Below are 19875 nucleotides of genomic sequence, written 5' to 3' on the forward strand. Positions count from 1 at the left end.
ACACTGCATTGCCTGGTTACGGTTGTTAACCTTCTAACAAAGGGTTGTGCGTATACATGTGTGACATGTAACGCCCAGTCAAGTCTGACCAGTCATTAGGCCCTCCAGCTTCTAATGAGTTGAGATGATGCAAGTAATAGTGGTGGTAAATCCAAACAGAAGTGTTTCTGCAAGTTCTGTTTTACAAAGGCATTGGTATGCTCTCACATTTTGAGTACTTGGTTTTAAAATATGTCCAGCCGAAGAGAGTCTGATCTTAAAGAACAATTAATAGTTCTACACGCTGCAGTTCTTGATGTGCTGTTTAATTTGAAAGTAGGTTGTGCCGCATTCTGTTAGGTGATGTGTCATTTTGCAAACATAACTAAATTAACGTTGGGAATAAATGTCAGATTATCACTGTCAGGGCTAGAAAAATTGACTTGTCCCTGGGATCCAAGCCATCAACTTTTTTAGGAAAGATTAATTTAATTAAAACAAAAAAATCTAGCCATTATGGTTGGGAAGAAAACCATTCAAAATGTGTAGGAGTGCAGAGCCATGTTCCTGATACTGCTAGCAGGTCCACTGCCTCAACTGCTGCTTATAGATTTCTCAAGCAGCAAAGTGAAACTGACAACGGTTCCATTGCTGCTCTTCAGAACCCAGTGGGCAACAGTGAAAGTGACAAGAATGATGTTAGGTTTCACTCTGACGCATCTTGGGAAGGCAGTCCCTGCATTGGCGCTCTTGCCCCTGGACCTCCTTTGTGTGAACCCCTCCTTCACCCTGAAAAATCTTTCATGTTGGCCTCTGGCAGGTAGATGTCAAATTTTTCACACCCTGATTTTGAACAGTTCCCTCTGCCTTCATGTTAGCATCTGGTATATCAATAATGGGTTCCTCTGCCCTCTTAATTATTATTATTTTTTCTCCTCTTTTCCAGTGTGCCCAGACCTCGTGGACAAGTACCTAGAAGAGACGTCCATTCGTTACGTGATGCCCCGAGCTCACAGCGACGCAGAGCATGGTCTCACCCACCCCCACAAATCAGGTAGGAGTTCTGTACTGCTGCCTAATACCAGGGTTTCACTGGAATCCTTGGTCATAAACAGTTGGGATCTCCTAAGGCAGTGGTCCCCAACCTTTTCGTCTGGCGGGCGCCAGATGAAGGACCGTGGCAGCGGTGGAGCATCCGCCAAAATGCCGCCGAATTTCTGCGGCATTTCGGTGGTGACGCCTCTCGACGACGTCGCTTGTCGGCGGCAAGCAGCATCATCGAGAGGCATCGCCACCAAAATGCTGCAGAAATTCGGTGGCATTTCGGCAGATGCTCGACCAACGGCCAGGACGTGGGCGCATTTAGATGCCCCCGCGGGCACCATGGCGCCTGCGGGCACCGCGTTGGGGACCCCGTCTTAAGGCTTATGCATTAGTGTGGTGTAGGTTAAATGTGGATTATTGGAACAGTCCTATTTTTTTCCCTTGTCTGCGTCCCTTTACTTTTATGCCACTAAACTCTTAACATGTTGAAGCTGATGCATATTATGCGCTGTTTAGAGGTGCTCCAGTTTAATCCAAAGTTTTGGGCAGGAATTGCTGAGGGGAAATTCTCCTGCCCGTGTTATGCAGGGGTTGGATTAGGTGATCATAGCTGTCCCTTCTGCATTTAAAATCTATGAATTTAGAAACGTTTGTAAAGCCAACCGAGACCTTCTGATGAAGGCTCTAGAAAAAGGAAGTACTCTTTAGCAGCAGCGCTTGCAGCAAGCTGGAGTCTTGGGCTCCAAAACTGTGGTCCCAGGTTGTCCCAAATGCTCACTTGTTTCCTGAAAAAGTTCAAGCCAGTGATTTCTGGCTCACTTGTTTCACGTCCAGCTCACAGCTGTGATTTCAAGCGTTGTTCAGGGTGAGAATTAACTTTTCAGCTTGCAGAACACGCTCAGCGAAGAAGATTCACTAACTTTTAAAGTGAGGATATAAAACCCTTCTTTCCATGGCAAACGGAGTGTTTTCTTCAGTGTGCTGCTGTTCTTGAGCTGTTGGAGGCATCCGCTACACCGTAAAAGACTTCGGCTCAGATGTAGCCTTGCATATCCCAGCACAGTTTAGGGTGGAAAAATATTATGACCGAATCTCTACTTCTAAATGAAAACATATTGTTTTCCTTCTGAAAAGGACCCAGTGTGGCTCCATGTCACTCCTCTGTGATCCCAGACCAAATGTGCTCTAAGTTAAGGAGGGGTAAAAAACTTCTAACGGCTGGTACTGAAAACGCCACATGGCATCTGAAAATCAAGCTGCTGCTTCTTCTGACCTTGTCCAGCAATTATGATTCTGCATTTGGCTGGGCTCAGCAATCAGACTCCCAAAGGATGAGCCAGAGTAGGAATTCTTCTTTGGGTTTTGATTAAATGAACATTAAGGGCAAAACCATCCTTACTATTGTATGTTCATACCGTTGCTAAAATTAACAATATAACTCTGACACACACGGAATGAGGTAGCAGTGTTTTTACATAGCCACTTTTGAAAAGATCACACACAAGCACTCCTTGCGTTCAAGAGGTTTATGCATTTAAGTTGTGGTTAAAAGTGATCACGGACAGTAAATTAGAGTGGAGTTCGCGTTGTAATATTTTACATTAAAAGATGAGCGCAACTTTGGGCGGCATGAGCACAGGTATCACTAAGCAAGAAAGTGACCGTCCGTGTCTCTGGTGCGGGTGCAGCTGTATGTGAGATACCGTCTTTGGGTATTGGCGCCATGTTTCCAGAAAGATGGAGAGAGACTGGGGAGAGTTAAGAGAAGAGCAGCAAAATCCTCTGGGAGGGGTGGAGGGTTTGGCTGGGTGGGGGCGACAAGGAGGAGATTGAGTGAAAGCACCGGGCGAGGCCGAGACATACATCTGCTGATCTTTAGAGGCTGTGCACAGCAAGGATGGGGAGGAATTCTCTAGGGTGCTGCAGGGGTCAGGGCTAACTGAACAGCTGATGGGATGTTGAACAGTTTCCCAAAGGAGAGGCTGCAATCCCCATCACTGGAAACCTACAAAACTTCCCACAGCAAGGGCTCTGCGGTGGCTGGGGAAGGAATATATGGGAGCCGAGAGGCTTCATCTGTCTTTGCTTTGTGTGATGTTCCTCCTTGGAGAAGTGATGTGATCCTGGGCTCTATCTACCTTTTGCCTTTCTAACACCTGACTCCTCTTTCTCTGCATTAGTGCCTCCCCATCACCCTGTGGTCTGCCGCTCCTCCGCTGGACCTCCGATCTGTACCAAGAGGCCTGGCCGTGGGAGAGCCCTCCTCAGTAGCCAGCATAAGAGGAGGAAGTCAATGACTCCGGATCCTAAAGAGAAACAGACTTGTGGTAAGAACTTGTGAAGAGCCTAAGTTCCTGGAGGAAAGGTCCGTCAATGGCTATTACCCAAGATGGTCAGGGACACAACCCCATATCCAGGTGTCCCTAAACCTCCAACTGTCAGAAGCATCTGAGACAGGACACTGGGCTAGGTGGAACCCACTGTGGCCATCCTTGTGTTCTTAGGCCTGTCTGTTGCTGTGGTGGGTTTGTGGGTTACCACTGGGGTGCTGGGAGCTCGTTCTTCCTCCTTCCAGGGACAGGTTGTATTTCATATAGTCATCTTGCGTGGCTGGCAGAAAGCTCTGCACCCCCACTTTACCCAAAGGCTCAGTGGTGGGGCAGGTTGGAAACAGTTCTATTATTTTTACTTTGCAGATAATATAAATTAATACTAAGTTCCTTGAGGGGTGGGGGTTGGTGGCAGAACTGAACACCCTGCTGAGGTCTTTAAACATTTTTGGAGCATTTTGATTTCTGTATTTTCATCCACCAGCATCCAAAAGATGCAGAAATGCATTAGAACAGCCTGACAAAATTGTGCTTTGCTTCAGATCCGGAGTTCTGGCTCAGCCTGTTACAAGGTTAGCCACATATTGGGATCTAGCCCGACCAGGGACTGGTCAAAAACTTTGTATTGTGATTTTGTTGATGGGGCAGAGGGGAGTAGCTGCGGGGGGGTGGGGGGGAAAGGGTTGGGAGTTTTTTTGGATTAGTGAGTTAAATTTTATTCCCCTCCTTGTGTGAAGGGTGGGGCTGGCTGATCTTGTACTCGAATTTGATCGTTTGGCACCCATCTTCCAAAGGCTGCATTAGAAGAAATTTAAGAAAAGTATCAACAGTCTGATTTAAACAACCCAAGCCCATTTTTGTGGCCGCAGCTGGATCATCAGCCTAGTTTGGGTGGGGGTGAGGGGACATGAGGGAATGAAATGTCAGACTATTTACTCCTGCACGCGCCAGTTTAGGAGGAGAAAGAGAGAGTCCAATGAATTAATTTAGTAAAACTAAATATTTCAATGGAATTCCTAGACCGGAAAGAATCCGTAGGGCAGATGCTCACAGCTCAAACCCTTGAGGTCACAGGCACCTTAAGGGAATTGGACGTAATAGGAGGAGCAGTTACGTTGATCAGCAGCTTGAGGTTGTGAAGGTTTTTAAACCTCCCGTCCTTGGAGATTTTTAAAAACAGGTTAGACAAACACCTGACAGGGCTGGTCTCCTTGACTTGACCCTGCCTCATTGTGCAGGGGGGGCCCAAATGCCCTTTGGAGGTCCCCTCCAGCCCTGTTTCTAGGAGTCTCTGGCTGTCAAAGGGGCTAGATTATTTATCTTAACAAAATAATACATTGGGACTAACCTGACCCTTGCCAACTGTCACTCTTCATTCTGCTTGTTATATCCCTTTTACCCAGCCTACCCACAGTGGGGTCCTGATCTGGCTTGGTGCCTGTAGAAACTACCGGAATACAAATAATAGAGATGCTGAATCTCTGCCTGTGCAAGAAATCAACGTTTGTATAATCCTGGCCCCCCAAAGGGTTTTTTAGTCTTGGTCTCAGGGAGGAATCTCTCCAAGGGGTTGAGAAGCCGTGGAGGTCTTCACTGAGGTGCTAAACGTTGTGTGATGGGAGTTGGGTACTTGCAGCATGGTCAGGTTTGGAAGACTTGGCATCAGTAGACCCACTTCTTTACTCTGCTTCGTCATGGGGATGACAGTCTCCTGGGAGATCAGTGAGTTGGGAGGGGCTCCTGGCCGCGAGCTCTGTCGCTTCAGCTCTTCACGAGGGGCCAGGAAAGGCTGCCTTCGATTGTGACAGCAGGACTTAATTCCAAACTTTCCCATTGAAAGTGAGGTGCTTTGATCCCCTCTGGATGACCCTGAACGGCCTTCTCCTCTATTGCCTGTGCAGAGCGCTAGCTTCTGCCATGAGTGAGATTGATCGATTGGTCAGGACTTCCAGTTCCCTGGTGCTGTGGCATCTGGGTACGTGACTTTAAACGGCCCTTGTGAGGCAGCACCAATAGCACCTCCCACCTGTCCCATCCAAACCCACCTCCCAGCAGTGAGCCCAGCCTGGGCTCTGAAGGCACTGGTGGGCAGGCTGCCCAAAGGAGCTGGTTCCCCAGCCGGGGACCCTCTGCTGCCTCCACCCTTTGAGCATGATCACCAGTCTAGGGACCGTGAGCAGAATGACCTCTGCTGTTCGCAGCCATTAGCACTGCCTGGAGGAGAAGTGCTCCCTAGGCCAGTGGGTCCCACACTGCTTGGGACTGGTACAGGAGAATGTGCTCCTGCCAGCAGGTGCCGCTAGATGGGAGCTTATTGGGATAGTCCCGCCTGGAGGTATTGATGGGTGAGGAGTGTGTCTGCAGGGAAAGACCGTGGCCTCTTAGCCACCCACAGATAAACCTGTTTTGAGCCACCACTGCTACCTGCAAAGCCAAGAGCAGCCCAGAGGCCTGGCCTCTGGCAAGGGGTGACTGTGTTTCTGCAGCACATGGAGCAGGCAGAGACCCCCATCCCTCCTCCCGCTGCCACCCGGCTTCACCAGCCACATGGCTCCATTAGCCAGACTGAGGCAGCCTATTCCCAGCCATGTGCCTGTCTCGCCCGAGACTGCACTGCCTGGTTCTGAGAGCGGTTACAGCTGGCCCAGCCCCCTTGCTTCCCCCCAGCAGCCTTCTCCGTACGTCCAACAGGAGCTGGGAGTGGAGGGCAGTAGCCGCCATCAGAGTTGGGCCCATGTTTTAATTCACAAGAAAAAACTGGCCATGGTGCCTGCCATGGAGGAAAAGCTCCTGGCACTCGACTACAGCAAGGTCCACTCAGTGCGCTCGTGATCAGTCAGACAGCGCCTCGAGCTCAGAGCTGGCAGCCACGCTGACCCGGTCTGTCCGTGGGAATCGGCGTGGGCATGCGTACACCCGTGACGGTGGGGCACTGCGCAGCTGATGCAAATAGGCAGAAGGGGGTTGGGCTTTGGAGGAGACAGGCTGGCGTCTCTGCAGCGCTGGGTGCTGATACTGAGCTGGGAATCTGGGCACTCTGGGCCGGGTTTTCGGGAAAAGCTCAGTGCCCAGTTAGGCGCCCACAGAGAAGGGCTCGTCCAGCAGCTCCTGCTGTAGGGGTGCGTAGGGCCAGGCACAAGGCACTGCCCTGTCAGCTGGAAACAGACCAGCTGTCGCTGATATTTGTGACTGTTCATTGGCTCTTGGTTTTGGGGCTGGTTGCCATGACTTCTAGGCACACGGGAGAGGCAAGGCTGGGTCCAATAGCCAGGACCTGCGGTCCCACCACCAGAGCCACCTCTCCACAGCCGATGCTTGGTGACGCATATGGTGAAGTGGGGAAGGAGCAGTGAGCTGGGGGCTAGTGGCCACTCTTGGGTTCCAGTCTGAGCTCCACTGCTGGCTCTGGCCTGGGTTACATTCCTACCCTCTGTGCCATCTGGACGGGGCAGCTACTCCTTCCCCAGGGCGTGGAGCGCTGGGCTCCTCAGGCGGGGGGGGGGTTGCAGTGAACTCGCTAATGTCCTGCCCTGCCTTCCACCCCCAGACATCCGCCTGCGAGTCCGAGCCGAGTACTGCCAGCACGAGACGGCGCTCCAGGGCAACGTCTTCTCCAACAAGCAGGATCCCCTGGAGCGGCAGTTCGAGCGCTTCAACCAGGCCAACACCATCTTAAAATCCCGGGACCTGGGCTCTATCATCTGTGACATAAAATTCTCAGAGCTCACCTACCTCGACGCCTTCTGGCGCGACTACATAAACGGCTCGTTGCTGGAGGCCCTCAAGGGCGTCTTCATCACGGACTCGCTCAAGCAAGCCGTGGGCCACGAGGCCATCAAGCTGCTGGTCAACGTGGACGAGGAGGATTATGAGGTTGGGCGCCAGAAACTCCTGCGGAACTTGATGCTGCACACGGCCCCTTGACCCTCCCCCGGGCTTGGCCTTGGCTGCAATTTGGGAGCCAATCGTTTCGTTTTTTTTAAAAAGGAAAAATCATTAAAAACCCACCGACCCCCCAGCAACCTCCTGCCGAGCGTGTGTAACTGTAGGACCTGCCTGAGCGGCGGGAGGGCTGTGCTGCCACTTAACCAGCTCTCTGGTGGCCCCAGCCTGGCCAAGAGCCCATGAGACCTGGGGCATCCCAGAGAGCAAGTCCCGCTCTGCTCCGGGAGCCTGGCCGGAGGACGCCGAACCGCCCAGCGGTAGGAAGGGAGAGCTGCCAGCAGGAGTGCTGGGTGCTCCCGCGTTCTGTCCTGTCTTGTCCCCCCTCTGCCCCGGCTTCCCTTGGGCTGGTTTTTCTTTTAGACGGTCTTGTGGCGCCAGGGCCTGTGCGTGGGGGGGATGCGGGGCGGAGGGGGGCCGGGGAGATGGGGCTCTTGATTATTCACTTTAATAAAAATGAGCGAGCGCAGCGGGAGCTGTATGCGTGTGGAGTGAACAGCATGCGGGGGTGGGGGGCCTGTGGCATTGGCCTTCCATTGATGGGAGCCCGTTTCCACCAGTCCACGTAGCACTCGGGTGGCTCTGAGCTGGCCGGGTCTGCGCTTAGCCAGCGTGGGATGCCGGGAGGGAGGCTGAGCTAAGTGATGCTGGTGCGGCCCTGTGGCATCGTCTGCTCTAGGCCAGGCGGGCTTGTTTCAGGGGTAACAGCTGCACCAACGGAGCCTGTGCTGAGCTAATGGTGGGGTCAGTGTTCCCAGCTCCCAGCCTGCAGGCCTTTGTTATCCCCTTCCCAACAATCCCTGCCAGGCCTCTGACCCCAGAGAGGAACAAGGGGCTCCCTGCCGCTCTGATGCATAGAGCTGGTCCAGCCACTCCTGCGCTCCCCCCAGAACTGTGAGATGCTTGTAGGCCCAGCAGGAGAGTTCTGCACATTGCGATGGGCATCCCCACTCTCTTTACCTGCAGGGTGGGGAGGCAGGTGGGCAGGGCCGGGCTTTTGGGATGTTCAGGGGCAGTGTCACGGCAGCAGGGCCTGGGGTGGGGAGTGTCTCAGGTGATGCTCCAACATCTCCCTCTTGCTACTACAAGGCCAGGCCCAGCGGCGGTGCGGTGGGGTTGGCTGCGTCCCCTGGGCTGTGCAGCGGGGGAGGGATGCAGGGGAGCAGGTTGCAGAGTAACACTTTGACACAGGGCCCATTCCCAGGTGGGAAGAAGGTGGCTCCTATCTGATCCTGTCCCATAACGGAAGGGTTGTGAGTTGAATTTGTTCCCCCTGCCCAGCTGTACAGGCTCCTGCAGGGAACCTAGAGGTGGGGAAAAATCCAGTCGGGCCACTCAGGGTGGTACTGCTGGTTTGCTCCCGGTCAGCTCCTTGGCGCTGGGTCTTGTCTGTCTGTCTCTGGCGCTGGCACTGGCCATCCCAGGAGGAAGGAGCTGCTCCCAGCAGGCGCCAGTAGGAGGTGCTGTCCTGCATTAGGCCTGTCTAGTTACAGCCTGGGGCCAGCAAGCTGTTCGTTTGCAAAACGCCTGGCACCTCAGGGCTGCTGTAATACAAACAGTCTCAGAACTGGCCCTCTGCCTACCCCTCCCTTGTGATCCCACAGCTGAGAGAGACCCCTCGCCCAGCGTGGGGACTGAGCTGGATAAAGCAATAACACGCTAGAGACTGTGGTCCGAGCGCCTCCCCCCACTGCACGCAGGACACCAGAGGCCACTGAGTGGGCTGGGCCGGTGGCTGGCTTAGCTGCATATTTTAAATTTTGGGATGACATTTGTTACCTTTTGGTAACAGGGCTTGTTCCCTCCTCTCCCCCTCTCCTGTTGAGCCCAGAACTTGGTGCCAGGACAGACACGGCCACTTTGTAACATGTCAGGGACCCATTGGGCCTGAGGCCAGACCTGGCAGCTGGAGGCTGACTGGGCTTGTCAATGAAATGGGCACTCTGAGTACCAATCTTCCAGGGGCAAGGAGTGCATTTTAATTGGAAAATTCTCTTCCTCCCCAGTTCTTTTCCTGGTAACTCAAGTAAACACCCAAGGATTTAGGAGCCTCAAACCTAAAGCAGCTCCACAGAATTCCACACAGTTAAGGGAGAACAAATGGGTCGGAGGGTTATTTTTCTGGATTTGATTTTCTTCTTCCCACCCTCCCAAATCTCTGCTGAGCTGCAGGATGTTTTCAGCCCAGATCTTCAAAGGTATGTAGGTGCCCAACTCCCAAGGGGAGAGACGCACCTCAGTACTCTTGGGGATCTGTGCCTTGAAAGACGGTTGGAAGCCAGATCAGTGCACCTGGGGTGGAGGAATGTTTATGGCTGGCTGCCTCCCTACCCAGGCATGGGCAGAGGGATAAGAAAGAGGGTGTTGTGCTTACCAAGTCCCTCTCCAATGAAGATGGCATGTGATAGCCCTGCGGGCTGCAACCCTCATGCCTCAATGGGATTGTTTGGTGTGTGTTGATGCATTTTCTATCCACAGGTTTTCTCAGCTGAGAGCGTGTAGACCCCCCTCCCCGCACACACCTCCCTGTTTAAGGACAATTCTGGCACAAACTGTGTAATTTCTGTGACTCTTCTGTATTTTTTAAACTTCCAATATAACAGTCATAATCCCCGTGTAGCTTTCAGTTTTCTTGAAATAAACATCTACTGCATCTCGTCTGCTTCCTTACTGCTCGGCCAGACGGACCTGCTGCTGCTTGGTCACTTCTGTTCCCTTCCAGCTGTTGGGGCTGTTTTGTTCTGAAGTGTCTCATCTGGCCTCTGGTTTTCCATTTCCTTCCAGGTGACTGTGAGCCCTGCAGAAGCACATCTGCCTGGGCAGCGTAACGTTTATCTACTTTCTCAGATCCCAACTAAGCCCCAGAGCGACGTTAACCTGGCGTGCTGCTGCTGGGCCATGGGGTGCTTGGCTGCCCTCACTGTGGGGCTGCTGTTCCCCCTCTTTGGTTTGGCAAAGGTGCAATCCTCATTATTGTGTCATAGCTGCACTTCAATTAAAGATGCTGGGCTGGGGAAAAGGAGCCATGAGTAGCAGGGGCCCTGTGGGTTGCATGGCTAGAGAATGCCCTGCTGAATTCAGCGCCAGAACCATCTAGCAATGTCTGCCGGAGTCTGCAGCTGGCCTTAACCACTAGCTCCAACAGGCATGAACTGCCTCACTGGAGTTAGATCAGCCTGTAGGTGATGGAAGTGGGGCCTTGATTAATTGCACTGGCTCAGCTAATGCACCCAGCCAGGTTAGGGCTGGACCCTCTTCCCTCCCCCAACTCACAATTCTCTGTTATGACTTGACTGAACCCTCATGCTCTTCCTAGGAAGAAATCCAGCCTTGGCCCTGGTTTCTAGATGTAAACCCGAGGGCCACAGCAAAAGTATCATCCTGAAGGTGTCACTCTGGGTGCACCTGCCTGAACAGCCAGGCTCCCTGGTGGGAATGTGGAGGAGGCCGGGGAAGTCATTACAAGCTGGGAAGATAAGCCAGGATTTCCGCTCTAACCCCTTGAGAGACAGGGAACGTGTTTCCTCCTAAACTCTTGGGCCTTGCTCCCCATAGGGCCAGTGGGATTGGAGGAGAAAGTGACACACAAGGGACAGTAGCTTAGGTGCAAGGCAGAGCCCCCAGGAAGCACTGGGGCAGGGCTAGGGAGGCGCTGGCTGCCTGCAGAGGGGAGATAATGGCAGGCAGGGGATACTGAGCCTGGGGGAGAGAGGTACAGGGGGAAGATGATCCAGTTCTCTTGCTTCACCCCAGGGTTGTGGCCCATTTTCAGCCCTCTGGGCTGCCTGTGACTTCAGTTACTGTCATTTGTCCTTTCACCAGCCGCCTGGGTCTCATGCTAACATGGAGCTTTTCACCTAAAAATCTTGGCGCATGTGAGTGTCACAGGACAGACAGCGAAATGTGGGGGGAGGAAGGTCTCAGCAGTGTTGTAGGGGCTATAACTAGGGTGCACCTCCCTGCTCCAGGACCCCCTGGGCCCTAACGGTGAAGTAGCCCAGGCCCATCCATCCCTTGCCGAGGCCCAAGGAGGGAATCAGGCCCACCCTAAGTGCTCAGAAATAGCAGGGACTCCACACACTCTTAGAACTTCCTACCTAGTTATAAATGACAGGGGAACCACCCAGGGTGGAGAGCACTGGCCCCTCTCCCCCCAAGCAGAGTGGCAGGAAGAGCCCACAGGCCAGTCTTAGGGCAGGGAAGTAGTGCTAAGGGCAGCAAGCAGGACGCCTCAGGAGCTGGTGCAGCTCGAGCGTTTGCCGAGAGGGGACCTGATCTGCGACAGCAGCTCAGCCGTGCATCCCTTGCTCAGCCCCAGCCTCCTCGGGAACCTCTCCACTGAGTTGGGGTTTTACCAGCAGCCGCCTCAGTTCCACTTCTTCGCTCTGCCGCTGGAGCCCACTGCCAATGCTCCTCCCATGGGGTGGCTGCTGCCTGGGGGCCGACGGTCACAGCTGCCTGGAGAAGCTGGAGGCTTGGCTGGAGCTGCTCCCGTCACCTCTGGGAAATGCTCAGTTTTCGTTAGGGCCTGACAAGGCAGCATCAGCTGGAGCAGGAATTGTGCTGCAGTTCCATGTTGTCCCCTAGAGGGCGCCTCTGCCCAGCATACACTGGGAGAGGCCTCTGGCCATCTCGGCCATTCGTCCCCTTGCTAAATGAATCAGTGACTGATCACTGGGTCGGTGGAGGGGTGATACCAGGAGGGGTCTCTGCTCCCTGCTCTGCTGCCTGATCATGGAGCATTGCAGGGCTTGATTGGCAGTGGCGGATTTTCCTGGGGGGGCAGCCCCTCAGGGAGGCAGGGGTTTCTTCAGCACAGTGACCCTGCCGTACAGATCAGCCCGCCGGTGGGTGCAGATTGGCATCTCCTGGCGGATGCGGCGCAGGTAGCCCAGGTCGATCTCCGCGTAGCACAGGCCTGGCCCCTCCTGGCACTGGGCGATCACGGAGCCCCAGGGGTCCACCACCATGGCGTGGCCGTAGGAGGTGCGGCGCTCGTGGTTCTTCCCGGTCTGAGCTGCTGCCACCACGTAGCACTGGGTCTCGATGGCGCGGGCTCGCAGCAGCACCTGAGCGGGGTGGACAAAGGGGCAGGGCTGCTCACCACGGACGCTCCCCGCCAAGCTCCAACCCAGCCAACCCCCTGGCCAGCTCCTGGGCTGTTGGCAGGAGGCTCTGAGCCCAGGCTTCCCCCAGATCATCCCATCAGCGGGTCTCAGCTCAGTCTCGGCTGGAAGCGTTGCCTGACACTTCTAATGGTCAGGAGCTGTTCTAATGGCTGTGTGCACACACGTCTGCACACCCACTAGAGTGCACCATGGTCTCACACACACAGGCTCTGCACTGCCCGTGTCACTACAACACAAGTAGTCACAGCTGGACTCACCTCCCAGTGGGCGGAGCCTGTGGTCACCGTGAAGGCTGATGGGTAGGTGAGAATCTCTGCCCCCTCCTGGGTTAGCGCCAGAGAGATTTCTGGGAAACGCAGGTCATAGCAGATGGCGAGGCCGACCTGGAGGAGGAAGAGAGGTTCTCTGAGCGGGCGAATGACACAGAGATCCCCATGGGTGCTGCTAGGGATGGGCCTCAACCAAGCAAGTGCTGCATGTGCCCTAGGCTCCAGAACTCACCCCCAGGGCAGCTCCGGCCCTGTCTACACAACAGCTGCCACCAGAGTGAGGGGATCCGAGGGCCTGATTGTGCCTGCTGCTCCCCAGCCCCCATCCTCCTCCCCCTCACCCCTAGGGTCACTGCTTCGGCCCTCTCGGGAGAGGGATTCGGGGCAGCTCCATGATGTATATCACCTCAGTGTGTAACAGCATCGATGGAAACCCAGAGGCCACTACGTGCTCTACTCATCAATCAGCACATTCAGCCTGGGCCACCTCGTTGCAAGGAAGGCCTGGCACAGGGAGGACAGGGAACCATGGGAGGAGAGAGCCAAGGGACTGGGGCTATTTCACTGGAGAGGCCAACTGGGCTCCCATTTACCCTGTGCCCAAACACCCAGGGGCGCTAGATGCATTGTACAGGCCACCCATGGAAAGCTGCAAGAATGTACCTTCTAGATGACCCACAGAACTCACTGCTGCAGGATTTCACTGCAGCAGACATTGGCAGGGATCAGTCAGGAGATGGGAGCCAGGATGGCACCTACACGGACACTAGCAGGAATCAGAATGACGTGGGCCGTCGGTCCTCATGCTCCAGGGGTTACTGGGGGTCAGGCATAAAGCCACACTGCACACCAGGGTGTGTCATGGTCACTGTTGGGGGAGGGGTTGGGCATGCTGCCCCCGTGGTCTGTCATGCGTTAGTGAAATCAGGGAACTGGTCCTGACACCACCACTGCATCTGGAAGCAGTTACCTGTACCAAATATGGTGATGCCAGCCAAATATTCAGCCCAGTGAGATGCCTGCCTTCCCTCCCCCCGGCTGTGGCAGGGAATCAAGGAAGCCAGCACAGGTTACTGGGGCTCCCGGTTGGGCCTGGGGCTCCTCCAGCCTCAGTTTGCAATAGCACTTCCATGGAAAATGAGAGTTCAAAGCCAGGGGGGGGAACAGTGGCCCAGGGCCCTGAGCAATGACCCAGCCAGGCCTCAACTCCCCATGGAAACGTTTCTGAATTCTCAAAAATACTCGCCACAGGGGAAACCCGTCTCCAGCCCAGCCCAGAGGAACGGGAGATGCTGAGGGCTCTGTCTCGGCAGCCATGGGAGCTGCTGCCATAAGGGCTCAGGCTCAGTGGCTGCAGGAGCCCTGCAGGGGCCCAGCTCTGTTCTCAGCTAAGTCCAGAGTCACCCCCGCTGTCGGTGCCGTCGCTCTAGATTGACAGCCTGAGAGTCTCGGATCTTGGCTCACCCTGTCCAGCACCCCCTCCCTGCCGCACCCGGGCTCCTACCTTCCCAGCAGGGGTGCTGACAGGGGGCACAATCTCAGGCCCGGGGTTGGTGAACTTGCTCTCCTTCATAGACACTCGCCCTTCCAGCTCCACGTCGCAGAGGTGGGTCTTCCTGTACGTGGCCACGATGTGCCCTGGGGATGAGGGGGAGAGGAAACTGCAGGCAGCATGGGCATTCCCCTACCTCTGGAGAATCACTAGGAGAAGGGGGGTCAGGGGAAACGGCCAACATCCCATGCTCTGCAGCGCTGGCCAGGTGAGATCTCCATTGCTTTGCAACCCCACCACTGACTCCTCCCCACAGCCTCTAGGAGGTGGGTCAGCAGCATTGTCCCCATTGGAGGCAAGGGGAAGGGACGTCCCCAGCAAAGGACAGAGCTGGGGATAAAACCCAGGAGTCCTGACTCCCACATTGCCTCCTTCTTCCCAGCCTAGATGAATCAGGGATCCGGTTCATGCCCTGGCCCCGAGCTGCCAGCATGTGTGTGATGCTGTCTAAAGGGAAAGGTGACAGTCTACACTAATGTGGTCACCACTTTTACAAAAGTGTGATAAATCTTGTTCAAAGTATGTATTGTGAGGGATCACGGGAAAAGTTGTAAGCCGCTGAGTATTATTATCCTGTTATAATGTGTGTATTGACACTGTGTGTGGAGTTATGAAATTCTGGTATATTATTTGTAACTCAAACATGTTGTATATCTGGGAAACGCCCACAGGCTGGCTCTTCAGGTATAACAAAAGAACTGTAAATAGGGGCCTCTGCATGTTGCCACAAAGCCCCCTCAGACTGCATGTGCATAGGCGGTGCCAGCAAAATTTGTAGTTCACATCCAGGACAGATGGCAAAGCACGTATGCCATGGAACTGTCTGACCCATGACACAGCCAGGATTTTTCCAGCAAAATGGCTCAAGATATAAAGAGGGAGACCAACGGCCCCTCACCACCTCTTTCCTACCTCATCTCAGGACTGGTGAATTCTAACTGGGGAAATTTCAAATAAATGGACTGAGGTCCCCAAAACTATTTGGCCAACCCAGGGAGACTTAGAGACAACTAGCAGATTTAACATCCTGCTCTCATTTTGGACAACGGAGTTTGATCCAACTTTTATTTGTTCTGGCCTTTTAATAACCCTCATTCCTTTTTCTTAGTTCATCAATCTTTAGTTAGTTTACTAAAGGATTGGCTGCAGTGTTGTCTTTGATTTAAGGTCCTGAGCATCCACTGATCTGTTTTAATAACCTTTCCTCACAGAAGTCTAGTCTGCCAGGGTGATGATATAGGCTGGAATGTCTACAGGGACTGTCTGCGGCTCTGGGTTAAGCTAGTATGGGAAGCCAAAAAAACCCCGCAAAAAACAAGAAGTCCTTGTGGCACCTTAGAGACTAACAAATGTGTTTGGGCATAAGCTTTCGTGGGCTAAAATCCCCTTCATCGGATGCATGCAGTGGAAAACACAGTAGGAAGAGATATATACATAGAGAACTGCATGCATCCCATGAAGTGGGTTTTAGCCCACAAAAGCTTATGCCCAAATAAATTTGTTAGTCTCTAAAGTGCCACAAGGACTCCTCGGTTTTTTGCTGATACAGACTAACACGGCTGCTGCTCTGAAACCTACGGCGATCCAGGAACACACATTTGTTGCAGCTCTGGTTAAATCTAATTCTAGACTATACCCTGAGTGTGGGAGCGTCCGCCTAGTCTGACCTGAGATTGGCCCTCTCAGCTGTGACCCACACCAGGCACGGCGACAACAGGCAGACAGCAGTGACCCCTTCACATCCATCGGTTATCCCACAACTGCAGGGGCTCGGAGCCAGGCCAGTGGGCACAAAGGGCAGTGCCAGGAGATCTCCCTGCAGGGAGGGGCTGGCGCGGCGCCCGACGCTCTCACCTGTGGGGTCCAGGAGCAGGTGGCAGTTATAAATCCTCCGGGTGCTGGCCCAGTCCTCGCCTCTCTCGTGGAAGCCGCCCAGAGACAGCCACACGCCGCACTCCCTGCCAGGCACAGATGCACCCGTGTTACACACGGAGCTTGGAGCCCTCCCTGGACCCTCCCTGCCCCCCGCGTGCCCAAGCAGTGACTCTGGAGCCTAACAGCCTCAACCCCCAGAGCGGCTGCAGCCCAGGGCAAGCTGCCCTCCCGCCCTGCCAAGGCCCCGCCAGAGGATAGCGCGGGGTCCACGGCTCACTCAGCACTCGGCCCATCTGCCGGCTACTGCCAGCCACGTCTGTCCAACAGGAACAGGACTGAGTCCCAGATGGGGACAGTGCCCGAACCGGCAGCCAGAGCAGACGGGCTCCACAGCCTGTCCCGACGAGAGCAGCTGTGGTACACGCTGCCATTCAGAGAGACGCTGTCGAGGCTGGGAGGCCTGCGGTGAACCCTAACCAGCTTCGCTTTGCTGCTTCTCCTCCTCCCCTGCCCCATCGGCTCCGCTAGGGCCCTTCCCGACGGGGTTCTGGTCACGTCCAACCTCTCCCCCTTGAGGGTCTGACCGTTCAGAGATCTGGCACCACCCAGGGTAGATCATTCCTGCCAGCTCCCACACCGAGTCCCTTGCTTCCAGAGCGATAATGACAGAGTGAAGGGTGTTCAGGAACAATCGGCAGTGACAATGGGGGAAGCTTCAAAGCAAGGGGAGCAAGTTCCAGCCAGACCAGGGATAGACAGGGCGGTACACGGGGGTGAAATAGTGAGAACAGGGCAAAACGAAGCTGGATCACCGTTTGGCTGGAAAGCAGAGTACAGCCGTGGGGCAGCTCCCCAGGGATGGGGCGAGAGCCCCATCACACAGGCCATTTGAACAAGGCCGGGCTAAGTGAGTGGGCCCAATCCTGCCCTGGCCCTGAAAGGGATCTCTCAGTGCCGCCTGTGCTACTCTTCCGTCGTACAGAGCCGTACCTGGCCAGGCCGGCGTAGCGCTGAATCTGGGCCCCCTCCAGGTTCTCGGCCAGGCTCAGGGTCTCTTGCGTGTTGCTGCCGATGAAGTCGAAGGCCTCGGGGAGGAAGACGACACAGGCGCCACGCTGCGCTGCCTCCTGGATGAGCTGTGAGCAGCTGGCGAAGTTCTGCTCCTTGTCGGGCGTGGAGGTGAGCTGGCACACGGCGATGAGGGGCTTCAGCGCAGTGGCAGCCATGATGCCAGGCTGCCAAGGGGCACAGGACAGCAGGGCAGCGCTGGGGGCCAGAAACAAGAGGAGAGTGGAACGGACTGATCAGGGGAGGGGCAGATGGCTGAGCCAGCCCAGAGCCAGCCCAGCTCTCTATGGCCCCGGTGGAGATGCCGTGTTGCTGGACAGGAGTGTAAAGGGTCCTCCCAGAGATGGCCTTGGACAGGACGCCTATGCAAAGGCCTTAGAGAATTGGGGATCAGCTTCCTCCAACTCTCCCCAGGTGCCCAACTCCCCACAACCATGCCCATCGTACCTGCGGCTGGCTGGGCAGGATGGGATCCTTCGCAGCTGTCTCCCGGGAGCCTGGCGAAAGGCACGGTGCAGCGGGCACAGGGGGGTCTGGATCACTGCTCTCAGCCTGGGGGATGCACAGGAAAAGTGGGGTTAATGATTCTGTTTAACCGCTGCACCAAGAGGCCCAGACTAACCCCTCTCCTTGGAGACCTGATGCTGCCTGCTGATGGGGGCCCGGGGTGATGGGTGGAGGTGAGGGCGGGGGAGAAATGATTTAAAAGAAGATCAGTGTCTCCCTTCTCAATAGAAAATAATAATAAATAATAATAATAATGGGAAATGGGAAGAACCCTACCACAACACACCAGCACAGAGCTCAGGAATAACCCTACCACAACAAATGAGCACAGCCAGCCCAGCGCTCATGAACTATCCTACCATAACAAACCAGCCTGGTGTTCAGGAACAACCCTACAACAACAAACCATCCCAGTGCTCAATAACAACCCTACCATAACACCACAGCGTGGTGCTCAGGAGCAACCCTACCGTAACAAACGAACACAGCCAGCCTAGTGCTCACAAACACCCCTATCACAACACACCAGCCTGGCCAGCCCAAATGCTTGATTTAGTTGGAGATTGGTCCTGCTTTGAGCAGGGGGTTGGACTAGATACCTCCTGAGGTCCCTTCCAACCCTGAGATTCTATGATTCTATGCTCCTGAACAACCGTACCACAACACACCAGCCCGGCACTCAGTATCACAGCTTGGCACAGTCCTCGAGAAGCTTTCCAAACTACCTGTGCCAACAAACATCAATACTCTTTCATCCAGATTCATGTCCCTTTTGCAGCCACTTCCCCTGAACATCTGACCCGAGAGGCTTCCTGGACTGACCATCCTAGAAACGTGGCCCCAAGAAGGTGGCTCAGGCAGCCAGAGACAAGAAACCAGTTTCTTGCTGTTCAGTGGTTTATCTCAGCAGGAAGGTCAAGTCTGGCCTCCTCGCCCCAGGGTTGGTTGAAGGAGCTATGGGAGGGCTCAGTGAACTTTGAGCTTGTCTTCTCAACGTGCATGTGAAAATACCCCCAACAACCTGCCTCCAACCATAACAGCAAACCTTACCAAAGCAAAACCATCCACTGCACACACTAATTCTCCAAGGGAGAGGGTAAGAGAACAAACCATGCATGCCAGATGCCCGGCAATTGCTTAATGCATGACCGGAAGGTGCTCCTACGCCGGCGACGAGCATGACGGCATAAGAATCTACGGAGAGCAGAAACCTCGAACAACTTAATCGAAGGGCAGGGGTGTTGTATCGTTAAGAAAGGCTTCCGTTAGCCAAGATGTGCATTTGCTGTTGAAGTCAAAATGGCATCAACACAAATCTGAGCTTTAAACAGTTTGACGCAAAGTCCCTTCCCCTTTCAACTCTGGCCTGTGGGGCTCTGGGGACTGACGCCAGGTCTGCAGTTATCCCAGGGGCCGCCGGCCTGGACGGGAGCGGAGTTTGTAATGGAAAAACCCAGACCCAATATTTTGTTGCACTGAAATCTTGGTCTCTGGATGGACAGAAATGCAATGGCGAGATCAGACCCTCTGCTGACTGCCAAGGAAATGGGCCGCACCGGACAGACAAAAGCAGCGGGAGCAGAGGCCGCCCCGCACCAGGGGCTCTTGGGCCAGCCCCGCCCTATCGCCTCGTGCCCCGCACCCCCCCGCGACGCCCCCCCCAGGGCAGCACCCCCCACTGGCCGACCCCGCCTGCACCGCCTGCCAGGCCCCCGGGTAACCCCCCCGCCCCCGGCCCGGCCCCAGGGTAACCCCCCCCCCCCGCCTGCGCTGCCTGCCAGGCCCCAGCCCCCAGGGTAACCCCCCCCCCCGCCTGCGCTGCCTGCCAGGCCCCAGGGTAACCCCGCCTGCGCTGCCTGCCAGGCCCCAGGGTAACCCCCCGCCTGCGCTGCCTGCCAGGCCCCAGGCCCCAGCCCCAGGGTAACCCCCCACCGCCCCGCCCCCTGCGCTGCCTGCCCGGCCCCAGCCCCCAGGGTAACCGCCCCCCCAGCGAGCGGGGCCGTTACATGGAGCAGGCCGCGGGGACGGGGCGACCCGGCTCCTCAGGCCCAGCCCCCAGAGTAGCCGGCGGGTGGGCGAGGCCGCTCCTGGCTCCCCCGGACCGACGCCGCCGGAAGCCTGCGGGGGGCGGAGACCGGAGCAAGGTCCAAGCGAGCCGGAAGGGCCCCTAACGCAGGCGG

The 19875-nt window shown here is 55.3% G+C and overlaps 2 protein-coding genes across 11 annotated transcripts in view; one reads left to right on the forward strand and one right to left on the reverse strand.

Annotated features, from left to right (window-relative positions):
- DEDD (death effector domain containing) overlaps positions 1 to 9952 on the forward strand; it is a 39782-nt gene extending 29830 nt beyond the window's left edge. For 8 of the 9 annotated variants that reach the window (XM_039512392.1, XM_039512394.1, XM_039512389.1 and 5 more), the window contains 3 exons: positions 926 to 1033; positions 3204 to 3350; positions 6901 to 9952. In XM_039512392.1, the coding sequence (XP_039368326.1) occupies positions 926 to 1033; positions 3204 to 3350; positions 6901 to 7277 (632 nt within the window). In that variant the 3' untranslated portion in view covers positions 7278 to 9952. Of the gene's footprint in view, positions 1 to 925; positions 1034 to 3203; positions 3351 to 3837; positions 3926 to 6900 lie in introns of all 9 variants that reach the window. The other variant, XM_039512388.1, reaches the window with a different exon arrangement.
- Positions 9953 to 11982: 2030 nt separating this feature from the next.
- On the reverse strand, positions 11983 to 19833 carry NIT1 (nitrilase 1). Of its 2 annotated transcripts, none has more exons than XM_039512396.1 (7): positions 19702 to 19833; positions 17636 to 17740; positions 17111 to 17386; positions 16100 to 16203; positions 14198 to 14331; positions 12682 to 12807; positions 11983 to 12364 (listed from the first exon to the last, which is right to left on the reverse strand). In XM_039512396.1, coding segments are annotated over exons 1-7 (1026 nt in total). In that variant the 5' UTR covers positions 19704 to 19833; the 3' UTR covers positions 11983 to 12085. The 2 variants fall into 2 exon arrangements, with proteins under 2 accessions (XP_039368330.1, XP_039368331.1); XM_039512397.1 differs by lacking the exon at positions 19702 to 19833 and adding an exon at positions 18806 to 18944.
- Between the last annotated feature and the right edge of the window lie 42 nt (positions 19834 to 19875).

This window comes from Mauremys reevesii, linkage group 24 (assembly GCF_016161935.1).
Source record: "Mauremys reevesii isolate NIE-2019 linkage group 24, ASM1616193v1, whole genome shotgun sequence".
NCBI lineage: Eukaryota > Metazoa > Chordata > Testudines > Geoemydidae > Mauremys > Mauremys reevesii.